This window comes from Pundamilia nyererei, unplaced genomic scaffold, assembly GCF_000239375.1.
Source record: "Pundamilia nyererei isolate P.nyererei 1_Seehausen unplaced genomic scaffold, PunNye1.0 scaffold00298, whole genome shotgun sequence".
Lineage (NCBI taxonomy): Eukaryota > Metazoa > Chordata > Actinopteri > Cichliformes > Cichlidae > Pundamilia > Pundamilia nyererei.
In genome coordinates this window covers 181,521-203,847 of record NW_005187699.1, presented here as the reverse complement: position 1 = coordinate 203,847, position 22,327 = coordinate 181,521, and the positions used below count along the sequence as shown (strand labels likewise).

Below are 22,327 nucleotides of genomic sequence, written 5' to 3'. Positions count from 1 at the left end.
TTAAAGTTAAAGTTTGATTCAGTCTTAGCCAGTTGTGCCCTCGCCCCTGGTGATGTTCAGCTGGTTGATGCACCTCCATCTCTGGGCTGCTCCAAGATTTTCTTCATTGAGTGCTTGCCTTGGGACGGAGTAAGAGGACAGAGTGTTCAGGTAAAATTAAGGACTTTCATTAACACTTCTGGTGATGGAAAAGTGCTAATTCATATTTAATTTACCTTCAGAAATCCATTGAAATCCACTTTATAGCTGTACATAGATGAAAGTATTAATTGGAATAATCAGATGATATCTAAGCATGTATGCTCAAAACTAGAGGAACAGACAAAAGAAAAGATAATGAAATATTTAACTGAAAAGTAAAAGCATTAACACACAAACTAGTCAATTAACTTTACCTATAACTGCAAGGGAGGATTTATCCTCCAAAGCCTCACAGTTTTCCGTGTGTGCTCTGTTAGTTGCAGTGTGCAATCCAAGAGTTTGAAAACATAGTTTGAAAATATGTAACTTTTGATTTGCAGGCTCTTGGTAACGGTCTGAAGAAGTGTCTGGGGCTTTGTGTACAGCTGAATTTGGGTTCAGTGGCCATTCCAATCATTGGGCCAGGAATTGTTTTAAAATACCCGCTGAGAGAAGCCATTCAAGTGTTGACCGACATCATTCACCAGTTTGGATTATCCGCATCTTCTGGATCTCTTACAAACATCCACATTGTGATTAAACCTGGCTACCCTGATTCTGAGGCGGTCAGTGTCAATTGATATGTCCTGATCTGATATGTAACATGAAGGCATCCATCTTTCATCATGTTATTCTGTGTTTTTATCTACAGTGCTACCACGATTTCTACAAACAGCTCGGCTTAAATATGAACCAGGGAGGCAAAGGTAAACTTGCACTACTCATACTGTCTTCAGTATGTGACATTAATGCATAGTGAGCAGATAAAAAGCATTCAGCCAGTGTTATATTTTACCATCTTCATTATCACCCTCAGCCATCAGACTAAATATCAGACAAAATCAATGTGTGGTGTTCTTCGTCTCAGCAATCTTCAGGTCCCTCACCAGCGACCTAGATGACATCATCATGACAGTGGGAAGTGGAGTTAAACTACATGTGGTGTTTGGTGACATCACTAATGAGACTACAGATGCTGTGGTGAACATAACAGACTTCCAAAGTTTTAACTTTGGTAAGTAACCTTGGTGAGCAGGAGGATCATGTTGTAACTGTAAAGTTCGTTTTAGCCATAATGGTAGCATAGCTCACTATGGCAAAGTCAAACAGCTGTTCATGAATATCTGCTCAAAAATGGGGATGCCCATATGAATATAATCTTTGAGGATCAAAGTTTTCATCTAGTATTATCAGCAGTTCACTTACATTAGCTAAAAACCTCACCATATAATTACGAAGAGCTTAACAGATAGTCATGGTTGAACATCATAAGTATTAGAAAGCCACTAATTTCTAATGTATATGGAGCTGTAAAACTAGATAATTTCTTATATTTTGGATCTCATACCTATCATGGTTATAGTTTCACATAATGAAATCTAGTGCAAATTAGGCACATTCAGCAGGAACAGGCTTAGTGGATGGCAAAATGTAAAACTCTCATGATGGTGATGGAAAGCAATCAAACTATAACACAGACAAGTGACTCAGTGACAGTCTGGCAGGGAACAGAGATGAACAGGTGAACTGGTACACTGCCTGTGGTGTCAACTCAGCATGAGAAATGTTTGATCTTCAGCCAAGCAGGTTTGGCAGGGATTAGCCTTTGACTTACCTTTGAGTACCATTTCCCATAAATGCATGTGGATTGATTTGGGAATATAGGGTTTGTCGTGTTTTCAATAAAACATCAGTAGTCGTGAGCAAGCTTCTTTATTTTTAACGTGGCTCACATCCATGCACGTAAAGATAACCTGCCGCTGCTTCTACGACACAGTATATATCACATTTTGGTTAGACAGCCCCCTAGTGGTGAAGCTGAACTACCCACATAACTCCTATCAACACAGGGTTGATGAGTAACTATTCAGGAAACGTATCCAACTGTGACACAAATTGGAACTTAAGAACTTAAGAACTTTGTGGCATTATTATTATTGTTGCTATTTCCAAAGCTGTACTTACTAATTAAATGCATTTATTAAATATATTTAACCAATAGGCATTAGACATTCATTTTACTAAGATTATCTTACTCTTTTTGAAACCCCAGTTTTTCTTTTAATGTTACCATAAGATTGGTATTTGTGATTTTTATTACATTCTAACAAATCAAAATGTATTTGTTACTCAACTGTGCAACTGACCCTAAACATTACAGTAGCAAAATTTGGCATGTTACTAACAAAATCAGTGCGCGCCAGGGTAGCTGTGGCTACAATGTAGCTTGCCATCACCAGTGTGTGAATGGGTGGATGACTGAATGTAGTGTAAAGCGCTTTGAGGTCCATAGGGACTAAGCGCTATACAAATACAGGCCATTTACCATTTTTTACCATTTACCAAAATAGATGGCAATAGTTATGTAAAGGTTGGTAACCTCCATCATCAGAATCATCAGTCCTGGTGCTGATTAGCTGTTTTAGCATGCTAAAACTAGCACAAGATTAGCATGTAGCACAAACTTGCCTTCACTGACATCCTTTAAAATATATTTTTTCTTTTTCTATATATGGCTTATGCAAAGACATCTCAACTTTAGCTGAACCACAGGTGGCAGCAACAGTGAATCGAGGAGAAATTTTCGTGACCCAGTCTGGAAACTTCCCCAGTAAAGCTATTTTACATGTGCATGGAGAACAGCATGAAATCCTCATTGAACAACTTGTGTGTGATATCATTTGTTACTGTGAATCACATAAATATAATTCAGTGGCAATTCCTGCCATGTGTGCTGGTAAGTATTTTGTTCAGCATTTCTATTTATTCTGTTTGTTGTGAAACACACACACACACCTAAGAGGAAGGGGTGTTTTTGCAGGAGCTGGAGGTTTGGATCCTGCGATTGTGGCAGGAGCCATTTTTCGAGGAATCAAGTCATCTGCATCATTCATGACCAGCCTCACTGACATCCGCCTCGTCCTGATTAACATTGATGTCTTCTTGACTTTTAAAGAGGAAGCGATGCAGATGTATTCCTCAGCCATCATCAACAGAGGTGACAGAAATATTCACAAACTGACATTTTGTGTAGTTATTTAGTGTAGTGAATTTTAAAATAAAAACTGATTCAAAATTATTTTACTGAAAACTTTTACTGATTTGTTCTAGTACTTCCAGGACTTCCAGTACTTCCAGTTCAAGTACAGCAACAACAGCCTCCTAATTCTGTGAGTGCCTACCTCAGCAGTCTCCATATCAGCTCTACAAGTCAGCAGTCTGTCTTCACGTTCCTGGGTCTTTCCAAAAAGGACGTTGATGATGCCATGGAAAAGCTGAAGCATCAATATCACACACAGTGCTCCAGTAACACCTTCTCAAAGGAGGAACTGGAACCTCTCGACCAGGATGACATGATGGAGCTGAAGGAGCTGGTGGAGTCTGAGGGTTTATTCATGCAAACAGATCAGTCTGGCGCCCTAACAGTGAGCGGGCTAAAAGACGGGGTCACCCGAGTGATGCAGAAAATGAATCAGTGTCAGTTAATGGGTCTTGCTAGAGAGGTAAGAGTCAGGGAGGAGGAGGAATTGTACCTCCGAGTTGTTTGGTGCATCCTGGCACATAACGGTAACTGGGAAAGACTTCCCAGAACAGCCAATCACCAACTGGAAAACAACGAATTAACAAAAGGAATAAAAGACGCACAGGGACTTGTATGGGAGGTTAATCTACAGAGAATGGTGGCCACACAGCAACTGAGACAGACAACGAAGCTGAAGCGACTTGAGAATCTCACAGGTGAGAAGATAGTTCTCAATGATTTACAAAATGAGCCCGACTGATACTGGAGTTTGATGCTTGAGAGTAATACAAACTCAAAAGAAACAAATGTTAAAGTGTATAAGATGTAATGAAAGGATGGAGTACAAATAGAAATGCATAATGTATCACAACCTGCCGCACCTGTAAGAAAAAACAATCATACAACACCTCGAACACAAAACTTTAAAAATGCACAGCTACATAAATATCTGTGTGTGCATGTGTGTGTGACAGACAGAGAGAGAGAGAGTGAGAGAGAAGAGACTGTGTATGCGTCTTTGTCACGAAATATACATGAAAATGAGTGTGGGAAGCTGCAATAACACCTCTCAGGAGCCAGAGCATGATAGAGATGGATCCAGGAGAACCATATAAAGCCCCCAAGAATACGAAAGACCTGAGGCCAGACATCTCAGTGATATCTGTGCCTCCATACCAGCAGGAGAAGAAAGGAGGCCCTTAAATGGGCAGCTCACAGCCAAGGGGTGGGAGTCCCAGAGGGCTAGAGGCAACAGGCAACCGACCCTCCTAGACTTTGGCCACCCTAGTGTGAGCCAAGCTCAAATTCCCGGGCTCAAGGTGCCCAAGAATTGCCCAGTAGCCGGCAGATGTGTGTGGGTTTGTGAAACAGGGGTCTAGGAAGATGGCTCTACCCACTGTGACCTACGCTACCCACAACCCTCCATCAAGACACTACATCTATGGTTGATGCATTGTATGAGGGAATGAGAATTTACTACAAGATTTTGTAGTAAATGGCAAATAATAAAGCTTAGCATAGGCTCCTTCTGTGTCTTCTCGTTTGTATGCTGTATAAGCTATATATGCTTGTCTCTTTCAGACTTTACTTTCCCTCTGTACTGGGACAGCATGGCTGCCAGTGAAAATATGACGGTCATTCCCCTGGAGTCTTCTTCTGCAGAGTACCGAACAGTGAAGGAGGCCTTCAAACGAACCGTCGCCAAAACTGTGATGAAGGTGGGTGGCTCTCCCTGCGTAAAGGAACGTTTCAGTTTCTAATTGTATTACCTGTTTTATTATATGCATGCTGCTTCATCACTACTTTATTCTTTTGTAGTCAGTACAACCAATGATATTAAATGTTATTAATGAAGTGTAAAGTGTAAAAAAAATTTCTGTTTTATTTGCTTTAATATTTATGTATATGTAGGTATATTATTTACAGTAATTCCCATTATTTATTTATTTATTCATTTATTTATTTATTATTGCTTCCTTTTTATGACATATCCTATCATAAGTTCTACCTCGAAGTTTGTTCCGTGTATTTGGTTTTGTAACCCCAGTAACATGCCCAGAGATATATACATGCATATACACACGTACTGATGCAAATATACATGTGCACACACATACACATATATAAACACAGTGTTTGTGTAAAAAGCGAGTGCAAACCTTATCTTTGTAGTGGTCATGCTGGGACATTATTTCAGTTCCTCACTCAGTCTGTTCCAGTGCTTCACTCCCAACATAGATGCAAAAACTTCATTTATCAGTAAATAAAGGATATTTAACTAATAAATTTATAGATAAAATGGAAGAGTAAAAAAATCACAATGTAATTCCAAGTTACAAGAAATCAGTCAATGTCACATTATATAAACAAACTAAATTCACCATTTGAAAGATATGATTTATTTAATTAAATTGTATTTATTTATTTTTTTAATTGTATTCATTCATTCTGGATTTTAGTTTTAGTTTCATATATCTGAAGTCCACTGAATTGATGATGACATAATTTTCTCATTCACAATACAAAGAAAGTTTCAATGCAGTTGTAAAACCTGCCTGCAAATCATCATGTTTTCAGTTTTTCAGATTTGCAGATTTAAGGTAATTAATTGATCGATGTTTACAACACAGAATCTTCTCATACCTGAGATGCACACCTCAATTTATGGCCCTCAGAATATAAGCATAAAACTACCCCTCAGATGTAATTAATATCCTGGATTACCTTGTTTGGCAGCTTGTTGATCCTTTGTCCATCTTCTCTCTTGTCAGATTGACCGTTTGCAGAACGTTCACCTGCGTCGCGCCTATGAAGCACAGAAGAAGCACATTTCTGATAAGAATGCACAGGAGGGAGGAGCAGGGGAGAAACTTCTGTACCACGGGACGACCCAGGAAAATTGCGACTCCATAATGAAAACTGGATTCAACAGGCGCTTTGCTGGACAAAATGGTGATAATCTTTTTATAATCCACAAGTGCAAACTGTCAGTGCCAATAACTTGCATAACATGTTCTAACCAAAGTCAACACCAGAGTCTTCTTAGAGTTGCAGGTTTTCTGTTGCAGGGCAAAATAAAAGTAACCTTGTCATTAGCAGTCTAGTCTAAAAATTAAGTAAATAAAACCTCAGATGATAGGAAAATGTGGTATATTAAGTTTCATTATTCATTTAAGAAAAATTAAGCTAAAAGGAGGAAGCAGTGTATGAAAGCCAAAGTGTCCCCTTAATGCTTACATGTGTGTGAGCATCTTTATAAAAACAGAAGTTTTGGCACTACTGGTCGAGACCATTCAGGTGTGTGTCAACACAATACCACAATCTTCCTAGGAGTGGACGTCCCAGCAAACTTGCCCCAATGTCAGGACCTTGGAATCCTTAGAGAAATTGCAAAACACCCAAGAGCTACATCTCAGACTCTGCAGGTGTCGTTAGCATGTTAAATGTTAAAGTTTATGACTGTACAACTAAAAACAGACTGTCTGTTGACTGTGTGTTGTTTGTAAGGGTTGCTTCTTCTTTTTTTTCTTTTTTTTGCAACCACAAGTCAACATGAGCACCTCTGTAGAGAGTCTAATGTGAGACTATCTGTCTGACAGCTAAAAAAATCCAATACTGGATTACGTAACAGCACAATGATTTCAAGCACAGCAGCAAATCTACAACACAATAGCTGCAAATGCTGCAATGGCCCAGTGTCCTTGCTCAAATGTGTGGGACCTTAAGAGAGCTATGCATAAATGAATGCCTGCAAACCTTAATGAACTGAAGCAACGCGCTAAAGAAGAGTGGGCTGAAATGTCACCAGAACAATGTGTGAGACTGATAAAGCCACACAGGAAATGATTACTTAAAGTTATTGCTGCTAAAGATGATTTAATTATTAAGGTATTGAGTTTTGGGTTTTTTGGGGGATTTTTTTCAGTCCATCGAGCGGGCATTGGTTGGCATAAGTGATCAACTTTGCAAACAAAATAACACAAAACAAGGCAACATAGGATTTTCAAATCGATACCATAGGTGTCTCTAATAAAGATCTTGTTTGAGTTCAAATCTCATTAGCCTTGACCTCAAGGTCAGCACCCCTGCTTCAGTCTTTTTTAGGATGACATTCAGAGTTTTTTCACAGTTTGCATTCAGTGAATTTTCATAATGGTAATAAGTATTTTCCTGTTATATGAGTGTAAGTATAACTGTATGGATTTTCAGGCCAGGGCACAACTTGATACGAGAATGGTTAAAAGATGATCCCCGCTTCAGAGAATAGACTCTAATGGTGCATCGATTTAAGTTTGTATTACAGTATTTGTTACTAATTACAAATGAGAAGAGTTAATGTGTTTAAATAGACCTTTGACAAGTAACAGGCAATCCAGTATAACCACAGCTTGTTCCTGTATACTGTCAGGACAATGCAGGTAAAAATACACTGTGATTACGAGAGCATTCATATATTAAGGCTGAATAAATTATTTTCTCTTCTGGTGACTTTGGTGTTACAAGGGTGACATGAAAAGCAAGGCTTTGTTGTTGTTTTTTTAATCTTGTTAAGCATTTGTGGCTTTCGTAATACATAAAATCTTGGGTTTAAGTGATTGTGGAGGTGTTTTCAGGTCTAGTACAATAACAGCGCTTGATTCCTTATTGAGCTGAAAGGAAAGATTTTCATGTTCCTGCATGCACTAATAAAACATGTCAATTACAATCAACAGTGTAGTTAAAACACCTGGTGGAAGATATTAAAGTAGCAGTACATGTAACAAAGGAGGGTTTAGTGAACTAGTAATTCTGTGTTCTACAGCTTGTACTTCCAGGGTATTTGTGACACCTAAAGATCTACTGCTAGAAGGCTGAGGGGTATCATGTGATTTATTTTGCAAGACACTACAGTGTAAATGTGATCAGCTATTGTTAATTTTCTTTTTTTTTTCTTCCTACCCTCAGCAACTGTATTCGGTCTCGGGACCTACTTTGCTGTAGATGCCAACTACTCGGCCCAACCCACCTACTCCAAGCCAGCTGCTGATGGTTCTCAGTTAATGTTTGTCGCCCGAGTCCTCACAGGCGTCTGCACTCATGGCCGACATGATATGACGGTGCCTCCACCTCGAAGCCACCAGCAGCCTCACGACCGCTATGACAGTGTGGTAGACAGAATAGATAACCCCAGCATGTATGTTGTGTTTCATGACAACCAAGCGTACCCTGACTACCTCATCACATTCAAGTGAGAGTAAAGGAAAAGTGTTTTCCACTGTTTACAAACGAAGGTGTCTGAAAAATCCAAAAAGAAAAAATAGTAAAACTTATATATGCACATTTCACACTACAGTTATATTCAATGAAAGGTCGAGTTTGAATTATAGAATTATGTCTGATTTTAAGCTTAATTATTGACCTGTCACTGAATTGGAAAAGTTATATGTGTACATAAACACTGGAAACATGTTACACAATCATGCAGTTTTTAATCTTTGATTTGGTTGACATTTGCATCTTACATCTTCACTTTGTAAAGTGTAAAGCACTTTAAATCACATCTAATTAGTCCAAGAACATGTCACAATACTCTAATAACGATTTACTGTATGATTGCCTGGTCCATTTGTAAACTGTGACATTTCATTTGAATTGTGGTGACATTATGCAAACAACATCTAAAAAATATTTTAATTCATAATCAAGTAACTGTTAAACATAGTAAACCATCTGGTAGAAGAGTTTAAAAAGTTAACTGTGTTAAAATGAGAGTTAAAAACATGAGTGAAGAGAGAAAAGCTCCAGTGGGATGATAATCTTTCTTGTCTGTGGCATTTTTGTCCACAGCTAAATGTGTTTTACAAGAAAAGGGCTCTATATGTTTCCTTTGGAGTTCATTTACTACAAAACTGAATCTGTTATATATATCCAGTCGTTAAGTCTGACGTCACTAGCCGTGTCTGGGCCTAAACTCCGCTGCAGGTCCATATATCAAACGATCACTATGGCATTACTGAGAGTTGAAAAACTGTCTAAAGTCTTTCATCTTTAATAAAATGATCAGCGTTCTGCTCTACCAGGTGTAACAATTGAGTTTAACATCCAGGCATCCATGAAAACGGAATTTATGACATTTAACGGAGTTAGAAGTTAGCAGGAAGTTAGCTCGCTAGCTTCTATCTAAATACAATATAGCATGTCCTGACTGCGGGGTTTTGGAAACAAATTAAAACGTACAGCTCTGTTATCACTTCCAACATAAATGAAGACAGAAAACTAAACAGCAGTGACGTTTGTAGGGTTACTGAAGTTGGGCTAGCTGGTATATAATGATGTGCCTCATGACCGCTAGCGACACAGCTATGTTAGCATAATATAAACAAGCTAACTTTTTTCCACTCGATAAAAGTTAACGTGAGTGTTCTCGGTGGTCAGGAACAAATGTAATCGCATGGCAGGATGCTGTAAAAGGACAAAACTTCAGCCAGGACAACAACTGAGATAATCCATCCACAATACGAGGTTAGTCATTCATATACTGCTGCATGGGCTGGGCTGTTACATCCTAAGGTTTTAAAAACTGAGCTTAAATAAATGATTAGCGGTAATAAAAGCCGAGGGAGGTCAACAGTGATCACTGACTGTTTTAGGAGCTTTTTGAGATCAAATAGAAGAAAATACATAACATTAAACATGTTAACAACACAAAAGCCATATTAAACGCAGACTACTTTAGGCCCGGAAGTAGGATTTGTCACGTCATCACTTAACAACCGGATTATATTATATAAAATATAAGCCATTTAGCAGCTAGCTATTAATTTGACTGCTATCTGTGCCGCATTTGAAAACAATATCAGCAATGCTGAAGCTATGTAGCTGAAAAACTGTAGTTGCATAACAATGATATAGGCCTATATGTGGTAAAAGAATAACTGAGGCTAAATAATGCTGGGCGTTTGTGAACGTAGCAATTTTCAGGGGCTGATGGTGACAGATGCCTGGCCTTGGACCTGCCGGAGAGCAGGACAGTCCAGAGTGGCGATCACCCTGCTTGTCCCGGCCCTGTGCGGAGTGAAATACTCAGTCCAGGTCAGAGAAGAGCCTCCTATGACCAACCTGAGAAAAGACAAACACGTCAAAAATATTAAAGCAAGACGCAGAAACCTTTGAAATAGGTGTTTTTTTTTTTCCTTTTGCTACTATTTGGAGGTTATAAAATCTCATCCAAAGGAATAAGATGAAACTGAATCCAGTTTTTGGTTTTATGTGGAAATATTTTATACAAACAGTTGTTCATGATCACTCACCTGTAATACCTGGACTTTGGCTCCATCATCCCAGGTCCTTCCATGCGAATGTAGACGTTCTCCAGGTTGAAGCTGAAGGGGTTTGTGAACTCCACAGTTGCTATCATCTCTTCACTCACTTTGCCTCTACCAGACACCTGAAGTACACACAGGAAATGTAAAAAACCCACCCCTAAAATCCAACTTTGTATATGATAAACAGTTGCTGGATAGGACATCAAACATGTAATAAAAGCAAAGTAAACTGCCCGAGTGCAACCAGGTTTGTCTTTAATGTGATGTAGGATGCACACTGCAACTGAAGAAACACCAGCAAAGAGAAAAATGCTGCAAAAGCTCGCAAAACACATCAGAAATAGAAAAAAAACTCTAAGAACAAAAAATAAATAAATTGTGAAACAAAGTGTTTCTGGGGACAAGATAAAATGACGGACGAACTGCAGCAGTGAAGAAACGTGCAGTGTTACACTGAGGCTCACTTAAAAGAAGCAGAGGGATCATCATTGTCGAGAGGAAAGAAAGGATACAGGTATCGTGTGTTTTAACCACACGAGTCATATGTTTGCTATTAGCCGTTTACTGTTAGCTTGTCACTTTCACAGCTGTTCCATCACATAATTGTGAAACACTTCATTTTGTTTTATGATTTTATTTATTTATTTATTTATTTATTTATTTTTGGATTTTGTGGTATTTCTTTGTTTTACTTCTGTTGTTTTTTTATTCAATTTCCATTGTGTTTGTGTGCTTTTCCAGCATTTTTCCATTTGCTAGCGTTTCCTTAAGACGCAATGCGTTTGATCTCTCGGGGGCCACCACAAGGAATCATTTCAGACCTCGACGATGAGTTTGGGGTTGCGCAGGGTGACGACTTTCATTGCGGTGATGATTTGACCGGTCTCTCTGATCTTCCCCGTAACAATGAAGTGGAGGTTAGCTTGTTCCACCAGACGCTTCATGTATTTCTTCGACTCCACAATCGCCACCTCCTTCTTATCTGTTAAATAGAAAAATATTTCTACTTTGATGTGTGTATATTTCCTTAAATCAAAGTTAGAGATAAGATAAAAGATTAAATACTCATCGAGGCAGACATTTGTCCATAACTCAGGATTACACTGAAACAGTTGTCTACATTTGGTAATCATCTGTGGTTTCATGACTATGCCTCTTCATTTCCATGCCGTACACCTGACTCACTCATTTTGGGTTCAATCACCACCCTGGGGGTCAGGAACAGGAACTCGGTGCTGGCAACTCCAGTATAATACACCACACTCCCGCTGATGTAGGCGTCCACAGTGCGGCGCTCATCGCTCTTGTTTTCGAACTCCACGTTCAGCTCAAAGTTGTCACCCACGCTGATCTCCAGGTTGGGCAGGACCACGTCCACATCAGCCGCGGGAGGGCTGGACTTCTCTCGTTTGCAGCCGTACTCCTCTGCTTTTTCCAGGACTGTCCGCTCCTCTGTGCTGCCTGTGTTGGGCGTTTGAAAAACATTAGTGTGTTTGTATATTAACAGAATAAATTCTGATGTCCTTTTTTATTTGCTTTGCATTTTTAAAATGGTCTTGTCTCAGAATCGTCTAATCTTTGCCCAGTTTGTGATAAATGAAGCACCAGGAGTCTTTTGGTCCAGAGTACCAACTGTGGATAAAAACAATACAGCATGATGCCAAATGGAGCTGATTTCCAAATGAAAATAACTCAAATTCACAGTGTTTTCCTAAAAACACTGCCTAATCTGGCAACCGTATTGGAGTTCATGATGCCCGACAGCATTCAAGAGTGCCAACAATGAGCTGTTCTCCCGTTTGAACTTGCCACCTGGCCTTTCAGCTCCAAGGATTTAAACACTGACTTAGAGACTGGCGGAGCAGGGTAATCCATCACTGTAAAAATGAAGCCTAACAGTGTGTTTCTGCTCAAGTGTTTCCATTTTCTTTTCTTTTTTTCATTATTTCATGATGTCAAGGTGACTGCTTTTATTTTGCACATTTTAAAGCTGCTCCTTCATTTACTGTGGCATTCTGAGCTCAGGCTCCAGCACAGAAAACAGATCTGCTGCTTCCTGAAACACTGACATTTGTGTTCGATGTAGTCCCTGACCTTCAGCAAATTTGTATTGATCTGTAATGTCGCGGCGGGTCACATCTCCCGGAGATTTGGTCAGAACCAGGCGGCCTACGTGAGTTCGGTTCACTCTGACTGGCTCCATGGTCCCATCTTTCCTCCGGGAATGAAACACCACATCACTGTTAATCTGTAGAAGGAAAGAAATAGGCATTGTAAAAACAAATACTGTGTGCCTTCTGTCATCAAACTGCCTGGTTATTGGTCATAAAACACAACAACCAGCGAGCGATGTCATTAGATACAAACACATTCTCAGTAATTCTAGAAAGAGAGTAATTCAAAGGCATTCACCTCGGCAAACACGAACGCAGCGTCAAATGGGAAGCAAATCTGTCCGTGCTTAATGGCCTGGACTGACGCAGGTCCACATCTGTACATGCCTTTATGGATTACAAAGGAAAAATCAAAAAATCAGTGTGACTCAAAGCACAGAAAACATTTGCCTCTCCTTTTACATTGCTTTGACATAACCCTACAGCATTGGGAAAACCAAGGGAGGAGATTATAGAATTCCCTAACCTTATTAATTTGGGAATCATTGCTAAATTTTTGCTCACCATCACTGGTCTCCTGTGGTGTTGCATCCACAACCTGCCAGCCCCCAAAGCTAGGAGGGAGGTCAGGTCTGGACATGTAGCACTCGTTCCAGCAGTGATAGTTCCTGACAAAAAAAGAAACAGTGGTAAATATATAATCCAGTTTAGTTTGTATAAAATAATTTCATTTAGGTATATTTTCAGAATCAATTACTTAATCTTGATTATCTGGTGCTCCTGCAAGAATACTGTAAATTTATTTCTCAGTAAATTTTGTTGCAATTCTCTGGAGAACAAAAAAATCTGATTCTGAGTACTACCGTTTGAAGTGTGTTAACAGACACCTACCAACAGGAGCGCAAAACATGTAGACCAAGGCAAGTAAAGAAATCTCAGGATATCTGTTAAATGGAAAGTTTCAGTACCAGATGGAGTCCCTGGTTCTGTTTCGATCAATCTTGCCATTTTCATCCATGATTATGTCAGTCTTCAAGTTTCCATCGTTGTCGTGAGCTGAGTAGTAGTTGGTGACGACCCGAGATGGGATGCCCAGACAACGTAAGACTGAAATGCAGAGGCAGAACTTACAGTCAAATCAAAAACAAGGGCGGGAGTCAAGAGCTTAAGAAATGTGGTTCTAAACTGAGTGAGCTGGTGCAGAGTCAAAGGAGACTGTATGTAAAAGGCACCCACTGTGACATCAACCAATGATGAGCAGACATCATGTTTAAACCCCAAACTGAGGATTTTGGCAGTTATCTTAGTTTATATTTTATTATTTATGTATAGATATTTATGTATTATTTATGTATAGATGCAAGGGTGCAAGATGCTAGCAGGCGAGGCATACATGGAACGCCATAACCAAGTGGCCGGCATAGTGTACAGGAACATCTGTGCCGAGTATAACCTGGAAGTCCCGAGGTCAAAATGGGAGATGCCCCCAAGGGTGGTGGAGAATGACCGAGCTAAGATCCTGTGGGACTTCCAGATACAGACGGACAAAATGGTGGTGGCTAACCAACCGGACATAGTGGTGGTGGACAAACAGAAGAAGACGGCCGTAGTGATCGGTGTAGCGGTTCCGAATGACAGCAATATCAGGAAGAAGCTGGAGAAATACGAGAAGCTGGAGAAATACCAAGGGCTCAGAGAAGAGCTCGAGAGGATGTGGAGAGTGAAGGTAACGGTGGTCCCCGTGGTAATCGGAGCACTAGGTGCGGTGACTCCCAAGCTAGGCGAGTGGCTCCAGCAGATCCCGGGAATAACATCGGAGATCTCTGTCCAGAAGAGCGCAGTCCTGGGAACAGCTAAGATACTGCGCAGGACCCTCAAGCTCCCAGGCCTCTGGTAGAGGACCCAAGCTTGAAGGATAAACCACCCGCAGGAGCGTGCTGGGTGTTTTTATATATATATATATATATAGTTCTTATAAATAAATACATAAATAGTTTGAAATGGAGAGTCATTTTTGATTTACTTAGATCCAGTAAAGCTCTCACAGGTGTTGAAAACAGCAGCGTACACCCAGCACTGAGCGTAGCAGACAGGCATCTTGCTGCTGTTGTAGGTGAGCAGGATGTCCGTGCTGCCGGTCCAGGAAGTGGGTGCTACTCCGTAGGTGTAGTCACCACTCCAGTTCCCCACCAAAACGCCTTCATCATCCCGAGAGTTCAGCTGCAAGGAAAAAGACAAGGCTTTAGATATCCACTGCTCTGATTAAACACAGGGTACGGGAAAGCAGCACTCATATTAGCATTGCTCTCACCATGGCAGAGGCTACTCTGACGATCTTGATGGGGTCTCCTCTGTTGGTGATGGGCATTTCAGCCCGGTCCATGATGTACAAACAGGAATCCAGGATTCCATAGTTGAACTAGGCATAAAAACCCTCAGGTCAGTCATAAGACTTAACTGATAAGCCCTGAAGTGCCTCAGTCTTGTTTTCTCCTACCTGTCCATAGTTCCAGTCCCTCTCAGCAATGTCATCATAGGAGCCGTGATAGATGATCCCCATCTCGGTCATCACACACTCCTGCCTCTCCGTCTCATCATCCAGGAACACAGCATCCTCTGAGGGAAGACAACATGTGGGGTGCTTGAGTAGGACGAAAGCCAAACTGGGATGTTACAGTTCAGACTTTCAAAGACATACACATAAAAAAAGAAAACAACACAGCACACCTGCCACCCAGGGATTGAAGAGGATGTACATGTCCCTGGTGCTTTCCTTCCTGGTCCTGCGGATGCCATAAGGTGTCACCACGGCAACGTACATCTGGTACTTCCCCACAATGCAGTTTGCTGCTGGGGTGATGGCCATGGTGACCACGTTGTCAGAGGTGTTTGTGATGCGGCCTTCCCAAGTGGTCTGACGCTGCTTTGTGGGGAAGACAGGGACGTAGGTGCCCTTGCTGAACTGAGGGCTGGAGCCTGAGGGAGCAGCAAACATCAGCACATTTACATCATCACCTTTAAGTAAATATATTCTGGTGATTTATGTTTATGCAGGTCTGCTCTGATTGTTCCTAAAGCAATAATAATAATAAAAAAAACTGTGGTTCTCAAACACACCTTCATCTAAAACAGGGGTGGGGAACTCCAGGCCTCAAGGGCCGGTGTCTTTTTTTTTTAGATATCCCCCCTGGGTCAACCCACCTGAATCAAATGATTAGTTCATTACCAGGCCTCGGGAGAACTTCAAGACATGTTGAGGAGGTAATGTAGCCATTTAAATCAGCTGTGTTGGGTCAAGGACACATAAAGCCTTTTGTCTAAAACTATTTAGAAATACTCCTAACTTAACTAATATTATTAACAGAATGCAAAACTGAGGTAGCACCAAGAATAGAAATAGAATAATCCTTTAATTGTCCCACAAGGGGAAATTTGGTTGTAACAGCAGCAAGAAAGACACATATACAAACAAACAGGACACAGAATAGAAACATACACAATTTTTTATATATTTACATCAAGGACTATAGTTACCAAAAACAGAGTATTGTACCGTTATTAAAATTAAATAAAATTAAATAGAGGTAAGAGGCAAACCCAGGTTGTAGTGTGAATTGGTTGATAAAATTACAGCGCTGATGTAAACATCTGTGTTTGGTGGGAGCAGTTTTGATTGTACAGTCTGACAGCTGCAGGGAGAAAGAACGTGTGGAAACGCTCCTTCATGCATCTAGGATGCAGCAATCTGTCAATGAAGGAGCTCTGCAGTTCAGCGACAGAGACGTGTTGACTTTTGCATGTAATACCACTTTGTACCGCTAGATGGTGCAGCGAATCAGTGAACGCTTCATTTAAGAACACCTTGAATTTTTATTTGTCACAGTGGCCTGGAAGAAATTTAAAGCCTCACTAGGAGAGAAACAGATCAGGCTGGTTGAAAAGAAATATTAAAACTTGAAGAGAAGCACAGATGTGAAAATGTCGACACCCCGGCTTGATGCATGCCAAATAATCCAGGTAAGGAAATCCTAAAAAGTGAATCTGATCTGCATCTGAATCAAGTTTCTTGCATTGCAACACATCTATCTGGTAAAATTCTGTCCCCTGGTAGTGATGTTTTTAGTTAAATACTGTAAAGGGTAATTACAAAAAGTACCTTTAAGCCCTTAGTTGTTTACTTTAAAACTACGTTACCACCTGCTCCATGGGGACCACAGATAAGAGTAGTACTTAGTGGATTTAACTCACCGATGACAAACTCCAAAGCGAACTTATCTTCAGCAGGTTTGTAGGGACGACTGAAGGTGATCTTGACCTGGAACTCTTGTCCTCTGCGCACGATTAGATAGTCAGAGTGGTACAGCGCGGTGTGATGAGCTATCTTGTTGCTCTCATCGGGCCTTTTCATCATGTCCACCTCACTGATGTCCAGATATTCTGAACAGACAGGGAGAAACAAAGAGAGAAGACACAGGATGCATAAATTCTCAATGTTTCTTTTTTTTTGTCTCCTACCACAAGAGGACAGTGATCGCCCCACTTTGGAGGAAATCAGATGAGTGACAGAAAATGAAGAGAAGCATCTGTAGAGAAAGTGGATATCAGATGCTGCTGATCATGCTTCCAGAAAAAAACTGTATTTTTCTAGAAAAACGTATTTTTTTTTATTATTATTTCTGACCTACATGATATTCAGAACCCAGTGTGTTCTTCAAAAGTTCAAAACTTTATCAAGCTTATTCACTTGCAGTGGGGACGGCTGAGCTGAAAGTCCTCAAATGACCTTATCTGAAAACTTTAACTTGGTTATTTCTCTGGCTTAATATTACACTTCAGTGGTTCCCCAGTCCTGCTCTCGGCATTGAAAAGGTCACTCTTATTTTGTGCTTTGCCTCCCACAGAAAGCCTTTGGATGGTCGTAGTCAACAGTTTATGTGATGAAAAGCTATCTTTTGGGAACACAGTCTGAACTGTTCTCTCCTTATTAAAAACATAAGTGTTGCGCCAATAGGGAAATTCAATCGACTGTTCATTTGCGGTTGTTTACTGATGTAATTCCAGTCATTGCTTTCATAAATTCCTGTTACATCTGGATATCTCTGTGTGTGCAGCTCTTTGATGGTAATTCAGACTGCAGTGCAGTGACATGCAGCAGGAAGTGAGCAGAATTTATCCCCTTTGGACGTCATTCATGTGTCAGTCATGCGTAAAACGTACTGGAAACTGACAGGAAAGGGGCTTTATCTTCTCCACAGAAGACCCACTGTGTCATCAAATAACTTTTTTTTTTTAAATTTTCTATAAATAACAGCTTACTGTCGAGAAGAACAGACTCGTCCAGTTCTTTACATGATCTGACAAGTGTCTTCCCCTTTGGGTTTACTGAACTTTTTTCTCACTTCAATGCATACATATTTTCAAGAAACGTATCACATACATAAACATGAAATTCCTCCTTCACCTGTCAGAGGAGGGTATCCCCTGGGGCCTGGTTGAATAAAGTACTCATACTCGGGGATGTCGCTTGTCTCAGAGTTGGCGCTGGCAGCGGGAGCTGCGGCGCGGCCACGGTTTGTCACTTTGGGAGGAGGTCCAGTGGGAGCGGGAGGAGCAGGAGAAGGAGCCGCGATGGTAGCTTCATCAGACATGATAATGATTGCTCAGGGTGGTTGATTTCAGACAGGAACTAGGAGGGAAGAGAGGATGTGTGAATACTAAATTATTAGCAATGCTGGGTGAAATAGTAGAGTCAGTGTCATGCAACTTTAAACAAGTCCAAATCTGGGCACATGCCACAGACTGAAGCAGAATCTGTAAGAACATAAAGAAAGTGAAGAAGAATGTGCTCACCTCCATAACAGAATTAAAGACCGACACCATTACCATCAACAACAACAACCATCTTGTTTTATTTACTGTTGGTAAAATTATTTTCTTTCCAATTCATCTGTCAAGCTCCTAAAGGCCTGTTTTCAAATTGATCTGCCTTCCACCTCTGGAAAATTGGGGAAAGATTTTCATACATATATAGATAGATTAAAGTCCAAAAAGATCACACGCTAAGATGAAGTTGGGGTGTAACCAAACCTTCCACATGCCTCGATAAATACTTTTCGGGTTATATCTTTTATGTCACACATGGCTCGCATGTGTGTTTGTGGCTTGGATAGAGACTTGGTTTATAGTCACTCCCATTCCTGCAAGCTCCTGGTCATGAAAGACAATTTTAGTGTTTTGTGATTTATTTTCACTCCACAAATAATGTTTGTTTTTGTGGTTACAGAACGTGGAAAAAATGACATAAGCTTCAGCACAGAGCATTTATCATGTCTAAAAGAAAAGGACTTATTCCAGTCATGAATGGAAACCACAAAGAATCTTACTTCAGTGTGTTTACTGAAGTAAGATTACTTAGTTTGGCAATAATATTAATAGACTTTATTCACATGTCAGTTTGCAAAGTGTTTTGACAGACAGACAACACATTGTAGGTGATAAAGGTACATGAAGCTGAGCTGTGGCAGAAAACAAAAGCAAAGCTCCTGAAATCATTACGAGGAGATTTAAAAATGGGGGTATGTGTTATTACTACTAGTAGTACCAGTGATTGTATGTTATACAGTGGCAGTAGTTTTTTCCCCAAATGTTTGAAATGTAACTGCATGCTTTTATTACTGTGATATTTATATATTTTTTTACTTTTAAATCTGAATCTTTAGGTGGTTTGGGGCATTTTATATCCATATCTTACATATTCTAACTTACTGAGCCAGTCATATCTGTCACTGGTGGTCAAAAGGTTGAGTCTGTTTGAGTTTATAGAAAAGGGAACAGTCTGTATTTGTTCAAAGTTGTTTTTTGCTAACATCGGGTCAGATTACATAAAGGTTGTGACATAAAGCACGATGCCACTGGTGAAAATCGATAACTTTTTGCTTTTAATTCATGGTTAATCCACGTATAGAGGTGTCTTCATGGTGCTAATAGTGAGCCACACTGTGACCTCAGTTTTTTCAAACTGCGGTTGTTTCTTTGGTAATAGGTCAGCACATTCGGCTGCTACCTTTGTGGTTTGAGCCCACTCATGAAAGTTTCCTGCTTTAGCAGTGCAGTCACTCTTAGTTCAGGTATCAAAACCTTCATACAAAAACTCAGGAAATAAAGCTGTGGATTAACAGAGCCTGGCTGTTTAATCAATAATGAGAGAAAAGATGTAAAGATACAGCTTCTATAACTTAAGAGTAAATAGAGGCACATTAGACAGGAAGACACAGCACACTCTGCAGCCCCGTAGTTCAGCCTGTTTCTGTTTCAACCAAAGAGCTGGTGGGTTGAGCCCCCCTGGGACGCCCATTGTTTTTGACAATGTAAGCTCTCTGATTATGGTGGTAAGCTTGCTACTCTTTGCATTCACATACATAATCTAAGGACAAAGGAGAAGCTTTTCATTACTGGAAATGTGTGGTTTCTCTCAGCAGCCACTTGTGATCTGTGTTTTATTAGCCAATCACATCAGAGCAGGCTTTTTTGCATGCTGGTAAACAGTGAGTAAAATGAGGATTGCATTTGCTGAACTCCAATCTCAAATGCAGTGGTTGTTGTCTGATGATAATGTGCCTTTTGTTAGCTTTTTAAAATGACCTGCATTCATAAACAATAGATGGTGGCCAGGATAGGAATTATTTGATTGGATATCCACCGGCTCACCTGGAAGTTCCCAGTAAATTACTCTTTGCTTGGAGAGGTTAAGTCATCAGAGTAAGAACTGTGATGAGGATGAATTGGAATATCAGGTTGTGCTTTATGCTTTATGATGCATAAAGAGATAACTTGCATGTTTGCCCTTTTGAATCCATTTAATGTCAAAGTCACACCCCTCACGCCCTCGAGGCTTCGGGTTGTTTTTGGCTTAATCATGCAACTACTGTTGCTAAGAGCCTTGCTTTTAGACTTGAGACTTGAGTAAAGGCAAAAAAACAAACAGAGGTATAACTTAGCAGAGCTGTTTGACATGTATTTCCTCTTACTGGGGATGAAAGGTTCAACCAGCATGCCCACTCCAAGAGGTCCTCCCACATTACTTTTTGTGCCATAATGCATGGGATATTTCAAATTGTGTAGGCTATATTGGGCTTAATGATACTTTGCATCACTCTGTCTTTCCAAGGCATCCCAATGAGGCAATCTGTGCCACTGGTGGTTCAGGTGAAAACAGAGTGCTCACTGTGCTGTATGATGAGTCATCCAGCACACACCCCCACATTATACAACAGTGGGTTTTACTCTGAGCCAGGTGTTTTTACCACAGGCTCCACGTAGTGTGCACCCTGCAAGCATCTTATGAAAGCAGCACTTGTGTATATAATGCTTAAATCAGCCTTTCCTATACTTATGTAATCTTTATGGCACTAGCTGCACGCCTTCCTGCACAGCAGTGGCAGCCCACTCTGCCTGTTGCAAGCAGGGTTTTGGTAACCCCCATCTGGGCTGAAGGGTTGATGTCATTTTTGTCCTGTTTCTTGTTTTGGGGATTTAATGAGTCACTGAGTACACCAACTGTGTCTGTTTGCATCCTTTTGGTTTATTCACACCTAGGGCCAAGTTTGAATCCAGCAGTTTGATTAGTCACCACAGTGGTCATTACCTTTCTCCTTTTGCAGCTGAGCTATTATACGGTCATATTTAGTAAAATATTAACTTGGGAGAGTACCCACCAAATGAATATATTAAAGCAAAAAGGACACAATTAACCTAACTCAAAAAGTTAGTGGATTGGATAAAGTATGACACTGTGAATGCTGAAGTGAATCTGCAAAACTGTCATAAACTGAATAGCTGTAATCATAATTAAACCTGTTTTGTTACTTTACAACACTACTTCTCTGTTTTCGAATAACACTGGAGTGCTTAATGTGTTTGTTTTTTTCAGTGTTTTTGGGGCAACTGCTGACACAGAAAAAAAACCCTGCAGGTAAAACAATAAAACCCTGAAAAGAGCCAAAGACTCTCGTTAAAGCCTTTATTTAAGCAGACTAAGTCTGGGATGCATTAAATGGTTTGTAGACGCAGCATGTGCATAGTTAGTGATTAACCTCTGGTTATAGTTTTTTCATTTGCACATATATTAATAACTCTGGTCATTTTCTCACAGTTACTGCCCACTGATAATGTTCAGGTTATAACCACTTGGTTATTACATTTAGTTAATTTGGTGGAAAATGTGAAAATGTGATCCAACTACATAACTAAATTAAAATGCAACAAAGTGTATCAGTAAGAGTGATGATAGGGCATATAGTGATGTGCTAGAAGCTTCGTTAGACACACTCAGAGTTGTTGTGATTGCACAACAACAGTTCTTAAATGACTCTCAGATGGAAATACATTTCTTCACATCTGGAAGTTATAAACAAACATTTGCCAAATTGCAAAGGAATTTTAGTGTAGTAAAATAGTTTCACCAAAACTGTTACTTACCAGTCAATCTTCGTATATGGAAAGAGCTCAAAATGTGGAGCGGACACAGACACACCTCAGCTGAAGTTGTAGAGGAAAGCTGTTGTTTGTTGGAGTCGGTCTGCTGCTGCCCCATGCAGGAGTCTTCTGCTTCTCCTTATATACCCCACTGAAGGAAGGAAAAGCGTGTGTGTGTGTGTGTGTGTGTGTGTGTGTGTGTGTGTGTGTGTGTGTGTGTGTGTGTGTGTGTG

At 40.2% G+C, this 22,327-nt stretch overlaps 2 protein-coding genes across 2 annotated transcripts; one reads left to right on the top strand and one right to left on the bottom strand.

Annotated features, from left to right (window-relative positions):
• The first annotated feature begins 7 nt into the window (after nt 1-7).
• On the top strand, nt 8-9,162 carry LOC102212208 (poly [ADP-ribose] polymerase 14-like). The gene is made up of 10 exons (XM_013915400.1): nt 8-150; nt 522-746; nt 833-887; nt 1,049-1,195; nt 2,708-2,917; nt 3,002-3,178; nt 3,292-3,918; nt 4,784-4,920; nt 5,974-6,154; nt 8,147-9,162. Exons 3-10 carry the CDS (start codon nt 869-871, stop codon nt 8,431-8,433), a joined length of 1,785 nt encoding a protein of 594 aa, XP_013770854.1. The 5' UTR covers nt 8-150; nt 522-746; nt 833-868; the 3' UTR covers nt 8,434-9,162.
• Nucleotides 9,163-9,931: 769 nt separating this feature from the next.
• Nucleotides 9,932-22,286, bottom strand: f13a1b (coagulation factor XIII, A1 polypeptide b). Its single transcript, XM_013915398.1, has 15 exons — nt 22,098-22,286; nt 18,082-18,306; nt 16,869-17,057; nt 15,348-15,596; nt 15,118-15,236; nt 14,932-15,039; nt 14,666-14,840; nt 13,589-13,727; nt 13,185-13,288; nt 12,919-13,007; nt 12,601-12,754; nt 11,692-11,967; nt 11,328-11,488; nt 10,492-10,628; nt 9,932-10,300 (listed from the first exon to the last, which is right to left on the bottom strand). The coding sequence occupies exons 2-15, from the start codon at nt 18,266-18,268 to the stop codon at nt 10,159-10,161; spliced, it is 2,229 nt and encodes a 742-aa protein (XP_013770852.1). The 5' UTR covers nt 18,269-18,306; nt 22,098-22,286; the 3' UTR covers nt 9,932-10,158.
• Between the last annotated feature and the right edge of the window lie 41 nt (nt 22,287-22,327).